Source organism: Antechinus flavipes, chromosome 4 (assembly GCF_016432865.1).
Source record: "Antechinus flavipes isolate AdamAnt ecotype Samford, QLD, Australia chromosome 4, AdamAnt_v2, whole genome shotgun sequence".
Taxonomy (NCBI): domain Eukaryota; kingdom Metazoa; phylum Chordata; class Mammalia; order Dasyuromorphia; family Dasyuridae; genus Antechinus; species Antechinus flavipes.
The window spans coordinates 113,653,514-113,669,074 of record NC_067401.1 but is presented as its reverse complement, the minus strand read 5'-3'; the positions used below and the strand labels follow the sequence as shown (position 1 = coordinate 113,669,074).

At 38.0% G+C, this 15,561-nt stretch overlaps 1 protein-coding gene and 1 pseudogene across 1 annotated transcript; both read left to right on the top strand.

The window, feature by feature from the left end:
• Positions 1–1,759: 1,759 nt before the first annotated feature.
• Positions 1,760–4,240, top strand: C4H1orf68 (chromosome 4 C1orf68 homolog). The gene is made up of 2 exons (XM_051994067.1): positions 1,760–1,869; positions 3,107–4,240. The coding sequence occupies exon 2, from the start codon at positions 3,131–3,133 to the stop codon at positions 3,992–3,994; it is 864 nt and encodes a 287-aa protein (XP_051850027.1). The 5' UTR covers positions 1,760–1,869; positions 3,107–3,130; the 3' UTR covers positions 3,995–4,240.
• A 1,523-nt stretch (positions 4,241–5,763) lies between these two features.
• LOC127561330 (tubulin beta chain-like) lies at positions 5,764–7,331 on the top strand (annotated as a pseudogene).
• The last annotated feature ends 8,230 nt before the right edge of the window (positions 7,332–15,561 follow it).

Below are 15,561 nucleotides of genomic sequence, written 5' to 3'. Positions count from 1 at the left end.
AGATACAGTTTATACATGAATAACACATACAGAGGGATACAATGTAATTTCAAGAGGATTAGAACAAGCTTTGCAGAGGAGGTTCTAAGGGAAGGGAAAAGTGAAGGAAGAGAATAAGCATTAATATAATTCTACCACATGCTAGGTACTATGGTAAGTACTTTCACAAATATTATTTCATTTGATCTTTACAATAACTCTGTGAAGTTAAGTGATTTAATTTAAGTGACCAAAATCACAAAGCTAGTGAGTGTCTGAGCCTGGATTTGATTCAAGTTCTACTGAATCCAGATCTAGTGCTCTACTCTCTGTGCCACTAGCTGCCTCTATAAGACAGAGATTCTAGACAAAGGGGGACCATTTATGTAAAGGCATAGACTTGGAAGACAGAATACTGTGTATGGGAAATAGCTAGCTAAGCAGTTTTACTAGAATGGAGAATGTATAAATAGGGCAGAATATGAAATAAGATAGCAAAGGGATATGGGAATCAGATTTTAGAGGACTTAAATATCAGTTTGCGGAATTTGTGTTTAATCTGTATCTGCACCTTTCTACATTTTAATCTCTCATCGTCTCTTTTAGGTGCTACCTCCTCCATGAAGTCTACCAATGCTTCTAGTTATTAGTTCTTTCTCCCTCTTCAAATTATTGTTGTTGTTATTAAGACTAAATCTCTCTCTATCTCACGCAGGCCACTGAAGAACTTTATCCCAATACTCATCAGCAAAGGAGATTTAAAGCAGTTCCATTTTTCTGACTCCATATTGGTTTGCCCTTCTTTAAGCAGCTTAGTTGGCCCTTCACTCATTTATTCTGTATAGACATCCCAACAGCTTTTACTCTCTCCTGAATGTACTCAGAACTCCCAAATTTTAGTGATCCACCAGCCTCAGCCTCACCAGCAGTACTGCCCTGCCTGACTTTCTCAAATTATCTTCTGTTTACTTATCTGTGTACATATTATATTTGTCCGCTCCCTCAGGATAATGTAAATTCTTTGAAGACAGGGTTTATTGTTTTTATTTTGGCTAATTTATTTATTATTTTAGCCCCAGCATTTTTTATTCTTTTCTGTCTGTTGTTTAAAGGCATTTGTTTTTCAAAATAAGTTCAAAGAATCATTGGCACTCAGCTCTGACCTGAGCCGCACTATGAATTTTCTGAAACATATTCCTTGTCTGGGACAGCCTCTTAAAACCCTCAAAGAGAAGCATTTAGCCTTAGCACCCAGATCATGGTTTTACTAAAGTTTGAGACATTTAAACACTTTGAAAAACTGAGTGATTTGGACCAGTGGTATCAAAGTTGAATAGAAATAAGGGTCACTAAACCATACATAAGAATGCCGATGGCCCCATATTGACTTTGAAAACCATATGTTAAAGTTTGCTATGTTTTATTATATTTTTATTAATTTTATTAATATTTCCCAATTGCATTTTAATCTGGATCTAGACATTAAGGCATATTGTTGCATGTTTAAAACTTGTAGTCTAGACTCAAATATTCATGGGGAAATATTCCTTTGAAATACATGAGGACTTATAAACATGAAGAAGAGATCTGTAGGTGAAGAATAGAATGAAAATCTTTTTTATTTTTCTTTATCATATTCCTGAGGACTCAACATTGAAGAGAGACATGCTCTACCTGTGACTGAAAGGACAGCTCTGTGGAAGAGGAATCTGGCCAATGGAATGCCAGGCTTGGTCATGGGGTGCCCAGCTATCTTATGAAAGAGTTAGATGCCAATAAATTGTCTCATACCAAGAGTCAGAGCTAAGGGCCCCTTATAAAAAGGCCTCCTAGTCCTATGCTTCTCACAACACCTGTATTCTTCAAGCTTTACTCCAATCTACAAAGAGGGTAAGTCTCCCTGAGTTTCAAGAGCAGGGTGATGGGGTGGGATGAAGGATTTTGATAACTTGGAGTCAGAAAACTCTGGCCTAAATAATTATTGAAACATCCAGATGCAGGTGACAGAAAGGAAAGGTTCAGGTAAAATCTGGGTGAGTATCCAAAGGGTGGGAGGAATCCTGTGTTGTAAATTGTCTTAGGATATCCTGGGTCTTGCTTGTATTTGCAGTTGACTAGTGAGTATAAATTTCATGGGATGTAGAGACTCTGGATAATTTAAGGCTGTGGACAGTGCAGAAGGTAATTTTTTTTGGTTTTTTGATGTGTCACATTTTTTTCTTCATATCTGGTAAGATTCAGTTTGGAAATTCTTTGACCCAGATTACTATCAAAATGAGTTTGCCTTCCCAGGCCACACCCTGGATTAAATGGTGAGAAAAGGAGGTCAAGGAGGTAGAAATTACTCAGGAATTTACCATATTCTAAAGATAATCCACAAATTAGACAAAGAAGATATAAAATAAGATAAAACATTAATAGAAAAGGAAAGGGAAAGGAAAAGAAAGAAAAGAATAGAATAAAATAGAATAGAATATCAATAAATATTAACCAAGCAGTTTACTGTGTTGAGCTTGGGTATATAAAGAATATAAATTGGGTATATAAAGCTCCCTCAAGGAGCTTACAATCTAATGGGAGACCAATATGCAAACAATTGTGTAAATGTATATACAAGACATTTATTATATACGTGTACATACGCATAGAAACATGATGGGGCTAGGTGAATGGTGGTGAGGAGAATGAAAGGTAATTTCAGAGTAAAGAAAAAAATGTGTGTGGCAAGGCATGAAAGAAGTGCTAATAGAGGGGAAAGAACCTTGGAGTGGGAGTCGGGAAACCTGAGTTAAATTCTTTTCCTTTAATTTTCTAGTGGGATATCCTTGGAAGAGGTGCTAAGACTTATTTCTCAGAATCATGGTTTTCTCAAATATTAAACAAAGGGGTTGAGCTAGATGATCTTAATAGAAATTTAGAATTGAGAACAATCTTAGGGATTATCTAATCTAATGCCCAGCAGCAGATCCAGAACTAGAATCTTATCTCCCTACACTATAATTCTGCCAGATGATGAGATTTTAAATGTAATTGTTTAATGCCTCCCTCTCCCAATATTTAATAGATGTTTCAAGATTTAGAAAATGTCTCCTTATTTAATGATTTCATTTTATTTTTCCCTTTTCAGATTCAACACTTGAAGAATCAAAAAATGTGTGACCAGCAGAAACAGCCACAGTTCATGCCATCTTTTGTAAAAGGCTCAGCTTCAGGGCCCATTCAAACTACCCAAGGCCCGGCTCCATGCGAGGCACAGGTTTCTTGTGGGAGTGGACCAGCGGTATCCCAGTCTAAAACTTCCTTCATAAAAGGCTCTTCTTTCTTCCAGAAAGGCCAGTCTAAAAGTTCTTGTGTGAAATGCCCACCTCCATGCCAAACTACCTGTGTGAAATGCCCACCTCCATGCCAGACTACCTGTGTGAAATGCCCGCCTCCATGCCAGACTACTTATGTGAAATGCCCAGCTCCGTGTCAGACTGTCTCTGTGAAATGCCCAGCTCCGTGTCAGACTGTCTCTGTGAAATGCCCAGCTCCATGCCAAACTCAGACTAGCATCAAATGCCCAGCACCTTGCCAGACGCAGACTTGCTATGTCCAGAGCGTTCCTTGCCAGACGCAGACTTACTATATGGCTCCATCCGTCAGATACTTGGCACCTCAGTACATGGTGCCAGCTTCCTACTATGCTTCTAGTTCCTGTGGCACCACTTGCTGTCCTATTGCTCCGATGAGCTTTGGGGTGAGACCTTTCAGGCGTTGGGTTCGTGGGCCCCAGAGCCGTGAAGGATACATGGGCTGTTGTGAGAGTTCGGGCTGTGGCACTTCTGGCTGTGGCACTTCTTCTGGCTGTGGCACTTCTTCTGGCTGTGGCACTTCTTCTGGCTGTGGCACTTCTGGCTGCTGCAGCTCTGGCTGTTGTAGCTCTGACTGTTGCGAAGGTGGGTGCTGCTGCATGGGAATCCTCCCCATGAGAGCTTGTGGCCCTCTCTGCTGTGCCCATAACTGTTGCTGTTAGAAGAGCTAATATTCATCCCGCCTTCGTCACCATCATCTCCCTCTTCTTTACCAACTTGCTCTTACTCCAGCTCTGTCATACCCTACTCAGAGATCCTGAAATCACAATGATTGGGAAGAGCAAAAAGATAAGAGACTCCTAACATGTTCTCCATGCTATGCTTGCTACTTTTTAAAGGCTGCCTGCTAGAGTTAGATCAAAATAGCTAAAACTTGTGCAACAATAAAACTGAGGATATATATATCAGTTCCCTGTGTGGTCATTTTCTCTTTGCTTGACTTCTTCAGAACCTTACTTCTTTCTGTACCCAAAGTTCAAAAAGATCACAGAGGGAATAGGGGATGGACTAGAACAGATTTCCAGTTTGTTTTAGAATACACAGAGTGGCTCCAATTTAAAATTGTTCAAGAAATGGAATAAATGTCTCTTTCTAGTGAGAAACCCTCTTCTGACTACTGGCATCAATAGTGATGAAGACTCATAGGGTCATAGATTTAGAGTTTTAGATATGACTTTGGGTAGTTAGGTAGTGCAGTGGATAGAGTGCTAGTCTGAAGTCAGAAAGACTCATCTTTTTTCAGAATCTTACTAGTTATGTGACTCTAGACAAGTCATTTAACTGTTTGCCTGAGTTTTCTCATTTGTAAAATGAGCTGGAGAAGGAAATGGCAAGCCACCCCAATCTCTTTGCCAAGAAAACTCCAAACAGGGTCACAAAGAGTTAGACATGACTGAATACCTACCTATGATCTTAGAGAACTTCTGATCAATCTATTCCCCTTATTCTCATATGAGAATGAGGACTGAAAAGGCTAAAATAGCTTACTGAAAGTCATACAAGTTGCAAGCAGAAGTGCGAACCAAATGCTGACTTTTTCTGACTCAAAATCCACCTTCTCCCTCTCTTCTTGCTACTAAACTCAGATGTTGCTTAGTTGTTCTCCTTCCTTCTTGAAGAGAACCAAAATGAAATCACTATTTTGAAATCAAGGTAAAGTGTGTCCAGTTGTGACTGATAAAAACAATATAAACTTAGAAGGATCTTCCACAAGTCAGGCACAAATAGTCCATATAAATTCACATTTGGAGTGGAGCTGTCTCTAAATTTGAGCATCTCACCATTCTTTTGTGTTACCACAATTCTGCTTCACTCATGTAGCACAACTTCTTCTGTTGGGCAGTCTTTTGCTTGTGTTTCCCATGTCACTTAATTGATTACAAAATTCTTCAGAGAGTCCTTGAGAGTGTCCATGTATTGCTTTTTCTGACCACTTACCTTGTGTGAACTTTCCATAAAATAGTCTTTTAGGCAAACATATGTTTGGCATTCAAACAAATGGGCCAATCCATAGAAGATGAGCTCTCTGCAACAGAGTCTGTATGCATTAGTAATTTACTTGAGAAATTAAACATATTAGTGTCTAGTACTTTATCTTTTGATTTTCAGAATCTTTCCAAGACAATTCAAATGGAAGCAGTTCAGTTTCCTGTTACACACTTGTATACTATATACACTTGTTCAGATTTCACAGACGGGCAACAATGAGGTCAGCACCATGGCTTTAGTGTGGTAGTCAATTTAATACTTTTTCTCTCCCACACTTTCTTTTGGAGCTTCCTGTATGTTGAGATGGCTCTGGCAAAATGTGTTTTAACCTCATCATCTATGTGTACATCCCTGGAAAGTATATTGCCAAGGTAAATGAACTCATCCACAGTATTCAAAACTTCTCCATTTGCTGTAACTGATGGTTCTTTGTATGGATGGTATGGTGCTGACCAATGGTGAACCCATGTTTTCTTGGTATTGATTGCTAGGCCAAAATTAGCACAAGCAGCAGAGAATCAATCCATACTTTATTGTATCTCAACTTCAAAATCATCTGCAAACAACAACAACAACAAAAAATCATGCACAATTCTCCCTTCACTTTGTAGCCTTCTCAAATTAAATAATTTACCATCAGTGTGATAGCTGACTTTGAAGCCTTTTTCATATTGCTAAAAGCATCTAAAAAGCATGGCAGTAAGCACGCAGTCTTGCTTCATTGGTTCCTAGGAAAATGAAAGAACATCATTTATTATCAAGAACTTGCATGCCACTATGAAACTGATATAAAATGAACTTCTCTGGACAATCAAATTTGGACTTAATTTTCTATAAATCCTCACAACTGATAGTATCAAAGGACTTGGTCAGATTGATGAACATTGTACATACCATCATTGTGTGCAACATCAGTTTATCAGTTTGTAGAAAACACAGATGAAACATTTTGTATTGATAATGAAGCACTCTATGTTATCTGTTTCAGAGTCCTGACCACTCCCATATATGACCTGAACCAGCTGGTATCAGCAAGGTGAGTATTATCACCTACTTACATTTCCCAGGGTAGCTTAATACTTATTTGCATAATCTAGCAGCGAACACAGTCCCCTTTCTCCATCTTCACTTCTTTATTCCTGGCTTTGCTCCACCATCTAGCCATGGTAGCCAGCAATACCACGCCAGAGCTTGATATTTGATGGCAGTTTGTGACCTACGGCACGGGCACTACCTTAAGGCAGAAGCTGTGTTCATAGGCCATATGTCCATGAAGGAGGGAGATGAGCAAATGTTCAGTGTTCAAAACAAGAGCAACAGTTACTTTGTTGAATAGCTCTGCCCAAATGTGAAAATGGCTATCCGGAACATCCCTTCCCAGGGCCTGAAAATGTCTGCCAATTTTATTGGTAACCGTACTGCCTTCTAAGAGCTCTGTAAGCACATTTCTGAGAAGTTTATAGCCATGTTTCATAGAAAAGCTTTCTTACACTTGCATACTGGAGAGGGCAGGGATGAAATGGAATTCACTGAAGCAGAAAGCAATATGAATGATTTGCTTAATGAGCATCAGCAGTATCAGGATGCCATAACTGAGGAGGAGGCTAAAGAGGAGGTGGCAGAAAACTGCATCAATTATTACTCTATAAATTATGTTGAAAATTATGTAAACTTTTTATTCATTCATAAACTAGTTTTTTTCCTGATGTTCATGTCTTGCTGCATTTTTGTACTTGCTGTTTTTCTGTTTTTTGACATCACATGCTGTATAGATAACACAATTAAAGCATTTTTCATAGTGGGAAAAAGGACATAATTGGGGTAAAGTAACTTGCTCAGAGGTCTATCCTATTCCTGGCATTTATTCTGGAGTAGTCAGGCAGCAAACACTATATTCACCATTCCTTGGCCCTTTCTGAAGTCACACTGATTCTCTAGATGACCATCTTCCAGGTGAAGAATTGGCTTATTAAGAAAGACTATCACAACAGTCTTGCCAGCAATGATTAAGAGAGAGATACCCCCCTCACCTTCACCATGATTGACAATCTATTTCCTTTACCTTTACAGAGCAGAAAAATGGAGCTATCCTTGAACTTCTAGGGATTAACCTCTTCTTGTCATGTAACCTGGAAATTTCTGTAAGCTTTCAAATGAACAGTGAACCACTTGCCTTGTAAATCTCAGCTGGAATAGAATCAGCACCAGGAACTTTGCAGCAGGAGAGAAGCCTAATGGCATTCAAAATATTTTCTTTAGTTGGAAGTTCAGCTACAGACATATGGCCAATGGTTTTAGCATTGATTGATGACGGTCTGTTGAGACCATCTCTCCAGAATTATGTCTTTATCACTAATCAATGTGGCTTCATCAGTACTGAGTAGTTGAGATGCACCAAAGGTCTTTGTCTCATAAATAACCTTTGGAACACCATAAAAGCATTTTGGCTTGTTACTATCAGTATAAAACTAGATTTTATCCAGCTTCTTACTGATCCAAAAATCCTGCAACTTTATTTTTGATGAAGTTAAGTGCTGCTTGTTTAGAGGTAAATGAACTATACTTCTGGTAAACCCTGTGGAGTTCTCATTTTTTATCTTTAGCTGCTTTTAAATTTCCTCATTATTGCTATCAAACCATCTTCATGTTAGCTAGTTAGCCATTCTGGTCTAGATGAGAAAATGAAGTGCTGTACACCAGATATCTGAAAGTTATCCGTTCTCTTTCTACTCCACTGTTGATCCCGCTTTCCCTCCAAGTTAGCAGTGGAATTGTTCCCTCAGAGTAACACTCTAATATTGATATTAAATCTTGTGGTAGTTGTTTTGCCTTAGGGATGATACTTGTTGAATATGAATATTTAGCTTGAAAAGGATAAATTTATGATCAATTCAGCACTGTGTCACACATTGCATTCATCACTCTCACATTCCGCCTGTCTCTTCTCTTTATAATGATATAGTCTATTAAATGCCAATGTTTTCTGTGAGGGTGTATCCATGAAGTTTTATTATGTTCAGGTAAACAGAAGATAGTATTGGTGATGAGAAGGTAATGAGATGCACAAATCTTTAGTAGTAAATCACTGCTGCTATTATTATTTCCAACTCTATTTCTCCCAAGAATTCCCTGCCATGTCTGACAATCTGTGCCTACCCTCACATTCAAGGCACCCAGAATTATAAGCTTGTTCTCTTTTGGCACATTGATGATGTGGTCTTCATAACAATTTTTCTTTGATTTTATCAGGGTTTGTCATGGTAGGAGCATAGGCACTGATGTGGTGGCTTGGTGTATTCCTGCAAGTGGCGATTCCAGTCACAAACTTTTTCACGGATATACAAGATATTTGATTAGATTCATTTTGATTGCAAAACCTGCAGCAGCTTTATGGCACTCCCTTCCACTTCAGAAAAACATTTTATCTAGCTCTGACTTTGGCCTTTATTTACCAGCCTTGTTTCACTCAGGACTGCTGTTTGAATATGATACTTGCTGAGTTCTCTCACAAAAAGAATTGGTCATCTCTTAGGTCTGCTGATTTCATGTTGTTTATAAGCATGCATACATTTCATGTACTGATGATCAGTAGAATCATCTTTGCAAAAGTATATGTACTTTATTTTTTGCTTCATTCACAGGGTGGGATCCACACCTTCCATGGAAACCAGGCCAGGATTGGAATCTTTTCTAGTCCCTTTCTCACATTTGGAGGTGAGCAATGTGAATCTTGAAAAAGGCTGCTCAGACACCCAGGAAACTGCTGAATCCCACTGCTGCTTCCAGTGAGAAGATGACCTTTTATGGTCTGTATGCAGGGTTGTGACTAAGGTCCCAGTATAGCTATATATGTGCTTTGTCCCTTGCCTGTTGCTAAAGGTCTTTGAGAAAGGTAAAAATGGTAAAATGATATGGCTGATGTCTTTTGATTTCTGCATAAATTGGATTTAAGACAGAAAGTCTCAGAAAGTCATAGGCTTCATTCTCTCTTCCAGAGTCAACAGAGTCAAGAGAAAGTTAAGATGACTGGTGATGGCTGAAGATGCAGTAGATGACCTTGATGGCTCTGACATCTAACCGTGCTCCAAGTGCTCCACAAAGCCTGCTTCAGCACCCTTCACTGCTGTTGGAACAAATTGTTCCCATCCACCCATTCCATTGGGGGGATATTTTCACAATCTTGAGGAAGCCATTTCCCCGACTCACTGAATGGTTTGAGACCCTTTAGTTACCCTCAACTTGGCTTAGCTCACTTGCCCAGATGGTTTACCAGGATGTGGCCCCTGCATATGCTACAGTTTCTTGGAGTCACAGGTGAGAGTTAAGTGCCAGGTGGACACCAAAGGTGGATGAGCAGCCCTGAAAAGGGTTCAATAACCCTCATGCCATTCCCTGGGCATATCTTACACCCCTTGATACTCTTGAGCATAATGCAGACTTCTTGGCTTCCCTGATATTGAAAGGTATGTGAAGTTACTACCTGGGCAGTTGTAAACACATATTCAAATTAAACGAGTGATATAACAATATTTTCTTGAAGTACTGAGTAGCCAGGCAAAAGAGCTTTCAAAGACCAATCTGGAGATCACATTAGAGGAAACAAGTTTAATTTTCTCCCTAGGTTCTGTAGGTACAATTAAGTACATAGAAAAGACTTCTAAATCCTAAGATATCTAAATTTCATTAACATATTAATAAGAGGTAAAATAACATATTTTATGTTTTTTATATAAGTACATAAAATAACAGTAATACATAAAACAACATAAAATGACATGATAATACCTTATAATATATATGATAATAAAAATATTTTATTAATATATGTACTTCTGCTAACACTGTCTGAGGTTCTTAATCTGCTGATTGTGAACTTGTTTTTAAAATTGTTTTGGTTTTTTATAAGGCAATTGGAGTGACTTGCCAGGGTCACATAGTAAGTGTTAAGTATCTGAGGTTGGATTTGAATTCAGGTCCTCCTGATTCCAGGGCAAGTGCTATATCCATTGTGTCATCTAACTGTCCCTAAAAATATTTTGAAAAATATATTTTCATGTAATTAGTTTCCTTTGTAATAATATATATTTATTTTTCTGCTTAAAATATTATTTTGAGGAGGAAGTTCATAGGCTTCACCAATCTGCCAAGTCTATGATACAAAAAAGGATTAGAATTTCTTGAATTAAGCCCTCAAAGCTCACAGGAGTTATCCACTGGCTCTAGATTAATGTCGAAGCTAATTGAGGACCATTTCCTCATGGCATTCTAGTCTTCTTGCTACATCAAAGTAAGAAAGATCCTAAGAATGGCTTCTTTTTTCTTTATTGGTATATATTGCTCAAAGAGGTATTATTTATAATCTCACAAGTCTATACTGTTTCAGTTGCCTGGGGTGATTGCGTGATTCCCACCTTCTTTTTTCTTCTTCTTCTTCTTCTTTTTTTTTTTTTATTGGAATGGGTAATGTAGACCTGGCTCAAGTCCATGTATATAGTTTAGAAATCTTGTCATGTCCTGTTCAAGGAGAAGACATTCTGAAGCAGGTGAAACTTGGCCAGTCATGATCACTAAGAATGTGATGACTAGGTTAAGATAAATTGAGATGAGAAAAAGCAGGCCAGAGTGGATGAGTATTTGAAAGATTTATTTGCCTTGGTTTTCTTATCTGTAAAATGAGGATAGTAACAGTACCTCCTACTTAGGGTTGCTATGAAGACCAAATAAGATAATATTTGTAAAGTGCTTTGACAACCTTAAAGTACTATGTAAGCATTAGCTATTTTTAGTGTTGTTCTTGTTATATTCTTGAATTTTCCAGAGACCCTTAAACCTCCCCACCTCAGTCCAGCAGTGAATCCATTCAGAGTTTTGGAACTAACACTCTAGGACTGAGCTGTCTTGATTGGCAAGTGCAAATTTAACTTGACTTTAACATCTACCCAGCCCCAGATTGTTCTGCATAATACAAGAGGTATATTCCTTCACTCCTATCTCCTACTTTTCACATCCTTCTAAAAAGACAGTAATCAAACCAAGGCTATCATTATTTTTGGAAAGGATCACTTTACCATCCTTTTGACTCATCAGACTGAAACTCCCTTTCCACATCACCACTATCCTATATGCGTTGTCTCTCCCATTAGAATGTTAAGTTCCTACTTTTTTGTTTTCCTGGCATTTGGCACAGTGGTTAGTCCATAAAGAATGCTTAGTCAGTCAGTCAATAAACATTGGTTGTGTCAATTCTGTGTCAGGCTCTGTATTAAGTGTTAGGGTTTCAAATATAAAAAGAGAAAGACAATTCCTGCCTCTAAGAAACTTAAAAACAAATGAGGGAAGACAAAAGGAAATGAAAAAGAAGGTGGGAGTGTTGTGAAGTTACTCATAAGAAAGAGCATAATGGAAAGTCAGAGAAGTCTCAAAGTCGTTTTGTTGTTTAACTGTTTTTTAGTCATGTCTGACTCTCTTCATAATTCACATTACTTCCCTTTCTAATTTGAAATTTTCTTGGCAAAGATACTGGAATGGTTTGCCATTTCCTTTTCCAGGTCATTTTACATTTGAGGAACAGGGTTCAGTGACCTGTTTAGGATTATACAGCTAGTAAGTTACTGAGGTCAGATTTGAACTCAGGAAAATGAGTCTTCTTGACTTCAGACCTGATACATTGTCCACTGTGTCACCTATTTGTCTACCCAAAGTAGTACAGCCAGATAAGAAATGAGATGTTTTGAGGTTCTTTTTTTAAAATAGCATTTTATTTTCCCAAATACATGCAAAATTAGTTTTCAACATTCCCTCTTGCAAAACCTTGTATTTCAAATTTTTCTCCTTCCTTTCCTCCTTCCCCCCTTCCCTAGACAGGAAGCAACCTAATTTAGGCTAAACATGTGCAGTTCTTCCAAACATATTTCCATATCTGTCATGCTACGCAAGAAAAGTCAGATCAAAAGAAAAAAAACTCCACAAGAAAGAAAAACAAGCAAACAAACAACAACAACAACAAAAGGGGAAATACTATGCACTGATTCACATTCAGTCTCCATAGTTCTCTCTCTGGATGCGGATGGCTCTTTCCTTTACAAGTCTATTGGAATTGCCGTGAAGGTGAGCTTCTTGACTAGAAGTTTTAGGATTAATAATTCTACCATTCAATTAGAGGAAGAGAGGATGATGATGAGGTAGAGTACTCAGGCTTATAGGATCTTACGGAAGGTTTTCCTAATAATGGGCATGTAGGGGAAGTCAGAGAATTTTCTTAATGATTAACAAATGTTTATCCATTCATCCATCCATCCTGGTTTCTGTTTAAATAAATTTAAATTACTTCTAGTTACTGGGTTAGCTAGTTAGGAGCTACAGGTTGGGAATTAAGTAATAGATATGAGTAGTTAGGTGCCTAGAAGGATAAGTATCAACGATAAGATAAATGCCCAGAGTCCATTAAGTACCAGTGATAGGGTCCAATAAATAATGATAAGGTATAATAAGTCACAAAGGTGGGGAGTCATCTGGAATGAATCCACAGGCTCAAACCATCTTCAGGGCAATGGGAAAAGATTTTATTGTAATGCTACAAGGTGGGCAAAATTCCCAGTGAACTTGCAATTAACTAGGGAAGAGGTGTGACCTTTTATAAGAAAGGACCCAAAATATGATATACAAGACAGCTTTGGGAGTTGATACAGCTTTAACCTCCAGACTGTATAAGTTAACGGTGGGTGTAGGGACAGGATGTTTCTGTCTGACATGATTTTGTCAATTATACTGACATGATACTGTCAATACAGGACAATTCTACAAAGTCAGTTTGCTCTTCACTGGGGTCCACTTAGACACTGGGTTGCTACCAGGGACATGGGCTTTTATTGGAATGTATTCACCCCATCACCAGGAATAAAGGATTAGTGCCAAGGACTGGAAGTAGTATGGCTAAATTCTGAGAATTTTAGAAATATAAATCTGTTACAAGTTAAGGAAGCAAGCCATTTTCAGAGTCTCAGTTTGTCAGCTGGGGAGAAAAGGAAAGGAGAAGACAAATTTAAGAATTCCCTTCCATTTTCTTCCCTTCCCTTCTCCTTCCCTTTCCCTCCTCTTTGCCTTCCCCTTCTCCTCCTTCCCCTTCTCTTCCCCCTTTCCTTCCCTTTCCTTTCCCCTTCTCTTTCCCTTTCCTTTCTTTTCCTTCTCTTCCCTTTCCTTCCCCTTCTCTTCCTCTTTTCCTTCCCTTCCCCTTTTCTTCCCTTCCCTTCCCCTTTTCTTCCCTTCCCTTCCCCTTTTCTTCCTTCCTTTCCCTTCTTCCTTCCCTTTCCTTCCCTCCTCTTCCTCTTCCCTTTTCCCTTCCCTTCCCTTCCCTTCTTTTCCCTTCCTTCTTTCTTCTTTCCTTCCTTCTTCCTTCCTTCCTTCCTTCCTTCCTTCCTTCCTTCCTTCCTTCCTTCCTTCCTTCCTTCCTTCCTTCCTTCCTTCCTTCCTTCCCTTCTTTTTTCCTTTCTTCTTGCCTTCTTCCTTCTTTAATACTTGATTAATTTTTGTAAAAGTGCCATACATGGATTAAAAATATATAGACTTCTTTTAGTTCCCATAAAATAATCATTGGAAATTTATCATATATATCTTTTCTAAGATTGTGTTCAGATCCTTAACTTCTTGTCTAATCTAAAATTAGATTTGTTTATGTTTAAAAGGAATATGTTGAGGTATCCTTTTATTATAATTTTACTGTCTATCCCTGAAATTTGATTGACTTTTTATTTAGATGCTATGTTGTTCAACACATATATGTACATGCATGTATATATAGATGCACATATATAGTACTGATGTTGATTCTTTATGACTTTAAACATAATGAAATATCCTTATTTGTCATTTTTAAGTCTATTCATCTAAAATAATGATTGTTTCCCCTGCTTTTTTGAATTTTTCTGAAGCCTAATAGATCCTACCTAAAACTTTTATTTTGAAGTGCATTTTTTAATAGAGGAATTTGCCTTATATTTCACTGAAAAAAATTACAACAATTTGCCAAGTTTCCCCTTATCCACTCTTCTTCATAATATTATTCAGAAATGCTTTTTGCTATTAACTTGTCCTTTATACCTATTCTACTAGTGGCCTTTTTTGTTGCACAGGCAAACTCCTTTACATATAGAAATAATCCCATTCCATTTAGTCTTCTCCAGTAGACTATCTCTAGCATCCCTACTCTTTTACTAATCTTCAGTCTTTCCCTGTCTACTGGTTGCTTCCCTAGCTACAAAAACAGCCAATGTCTCTCCCATCCTCAAAAGATCTTCATTAGATGCTAGGGAACTTAGCTGAGGACCCCAACAATTAGATTTTTCCCTTTGTTTTTGTTCAGTTGTTTCAGTCCAGTCTGACTCTTACTGACCCATTTAGGATTTTCTTGGGAAAGATACTGGAATGATTTACCACTTCCTTCTCCAGCTCACTTTACAATTGAGGAAACTGAGGGTTTAAGTAACTTGTGCAGGGTCACACAGCTTATGTCTGAGGTCAGATATGAACTCAGAAAAATGAGACTTCTTGACTCCAGGTCTGGAATGCTATCCCACTGAGTCACCTGATTGCTCCCTGTTAACTGTCATTTCATCCCTCTCCATCCTTTTGTGGCTAAATTCCTTGGAAAGTCTGTAATTGATGCCTTCACTTCCTTTCCTTTATCCTTCTTCCTAATACTCTATAATCTAGCAGCAAATTAAATCATTCAACTGAAATTTCCCTTTCCAATGTTATCAGTGATCTCTTGATTGCCAAATCTAATAGTTATTGCTCAATTTTTTTTCCTTCTTGACCTCTCTGAAACTTTAGACATCATCAGTCACTTTTTTCTTGATACTATTCTTTTCTATAGGTTTTCCTGGTTCTTCTCCTACCTATGTGTCCCCTCCTCCTCAGTCTTTTTGTTGTGTCTTCATGCCCACTACCTGTGGATATTTCTCCAAGGCTCTGTTCTGGGCCCTTTCTCTTCTCCTTCTATATTATTTGCTTTTGTGGTTCTAAACTCAACATGTTCAAAACTAACCTTATTATCATTCCCCCTGAGCCCTATGTTCTTTTTTCTAAACTTTACATTCAGAATTTGTTTATTTTATTGATGTTCTGTTTAGTAGAGGGAAAAATTAACTTGTAAGATATTAACTATTTTAGTCTTTTAATGGAGCCATAGTTTCATTGGTATGGGTATGCCCTATTGTACAAATGCTCCTTACTCTGTGCAATT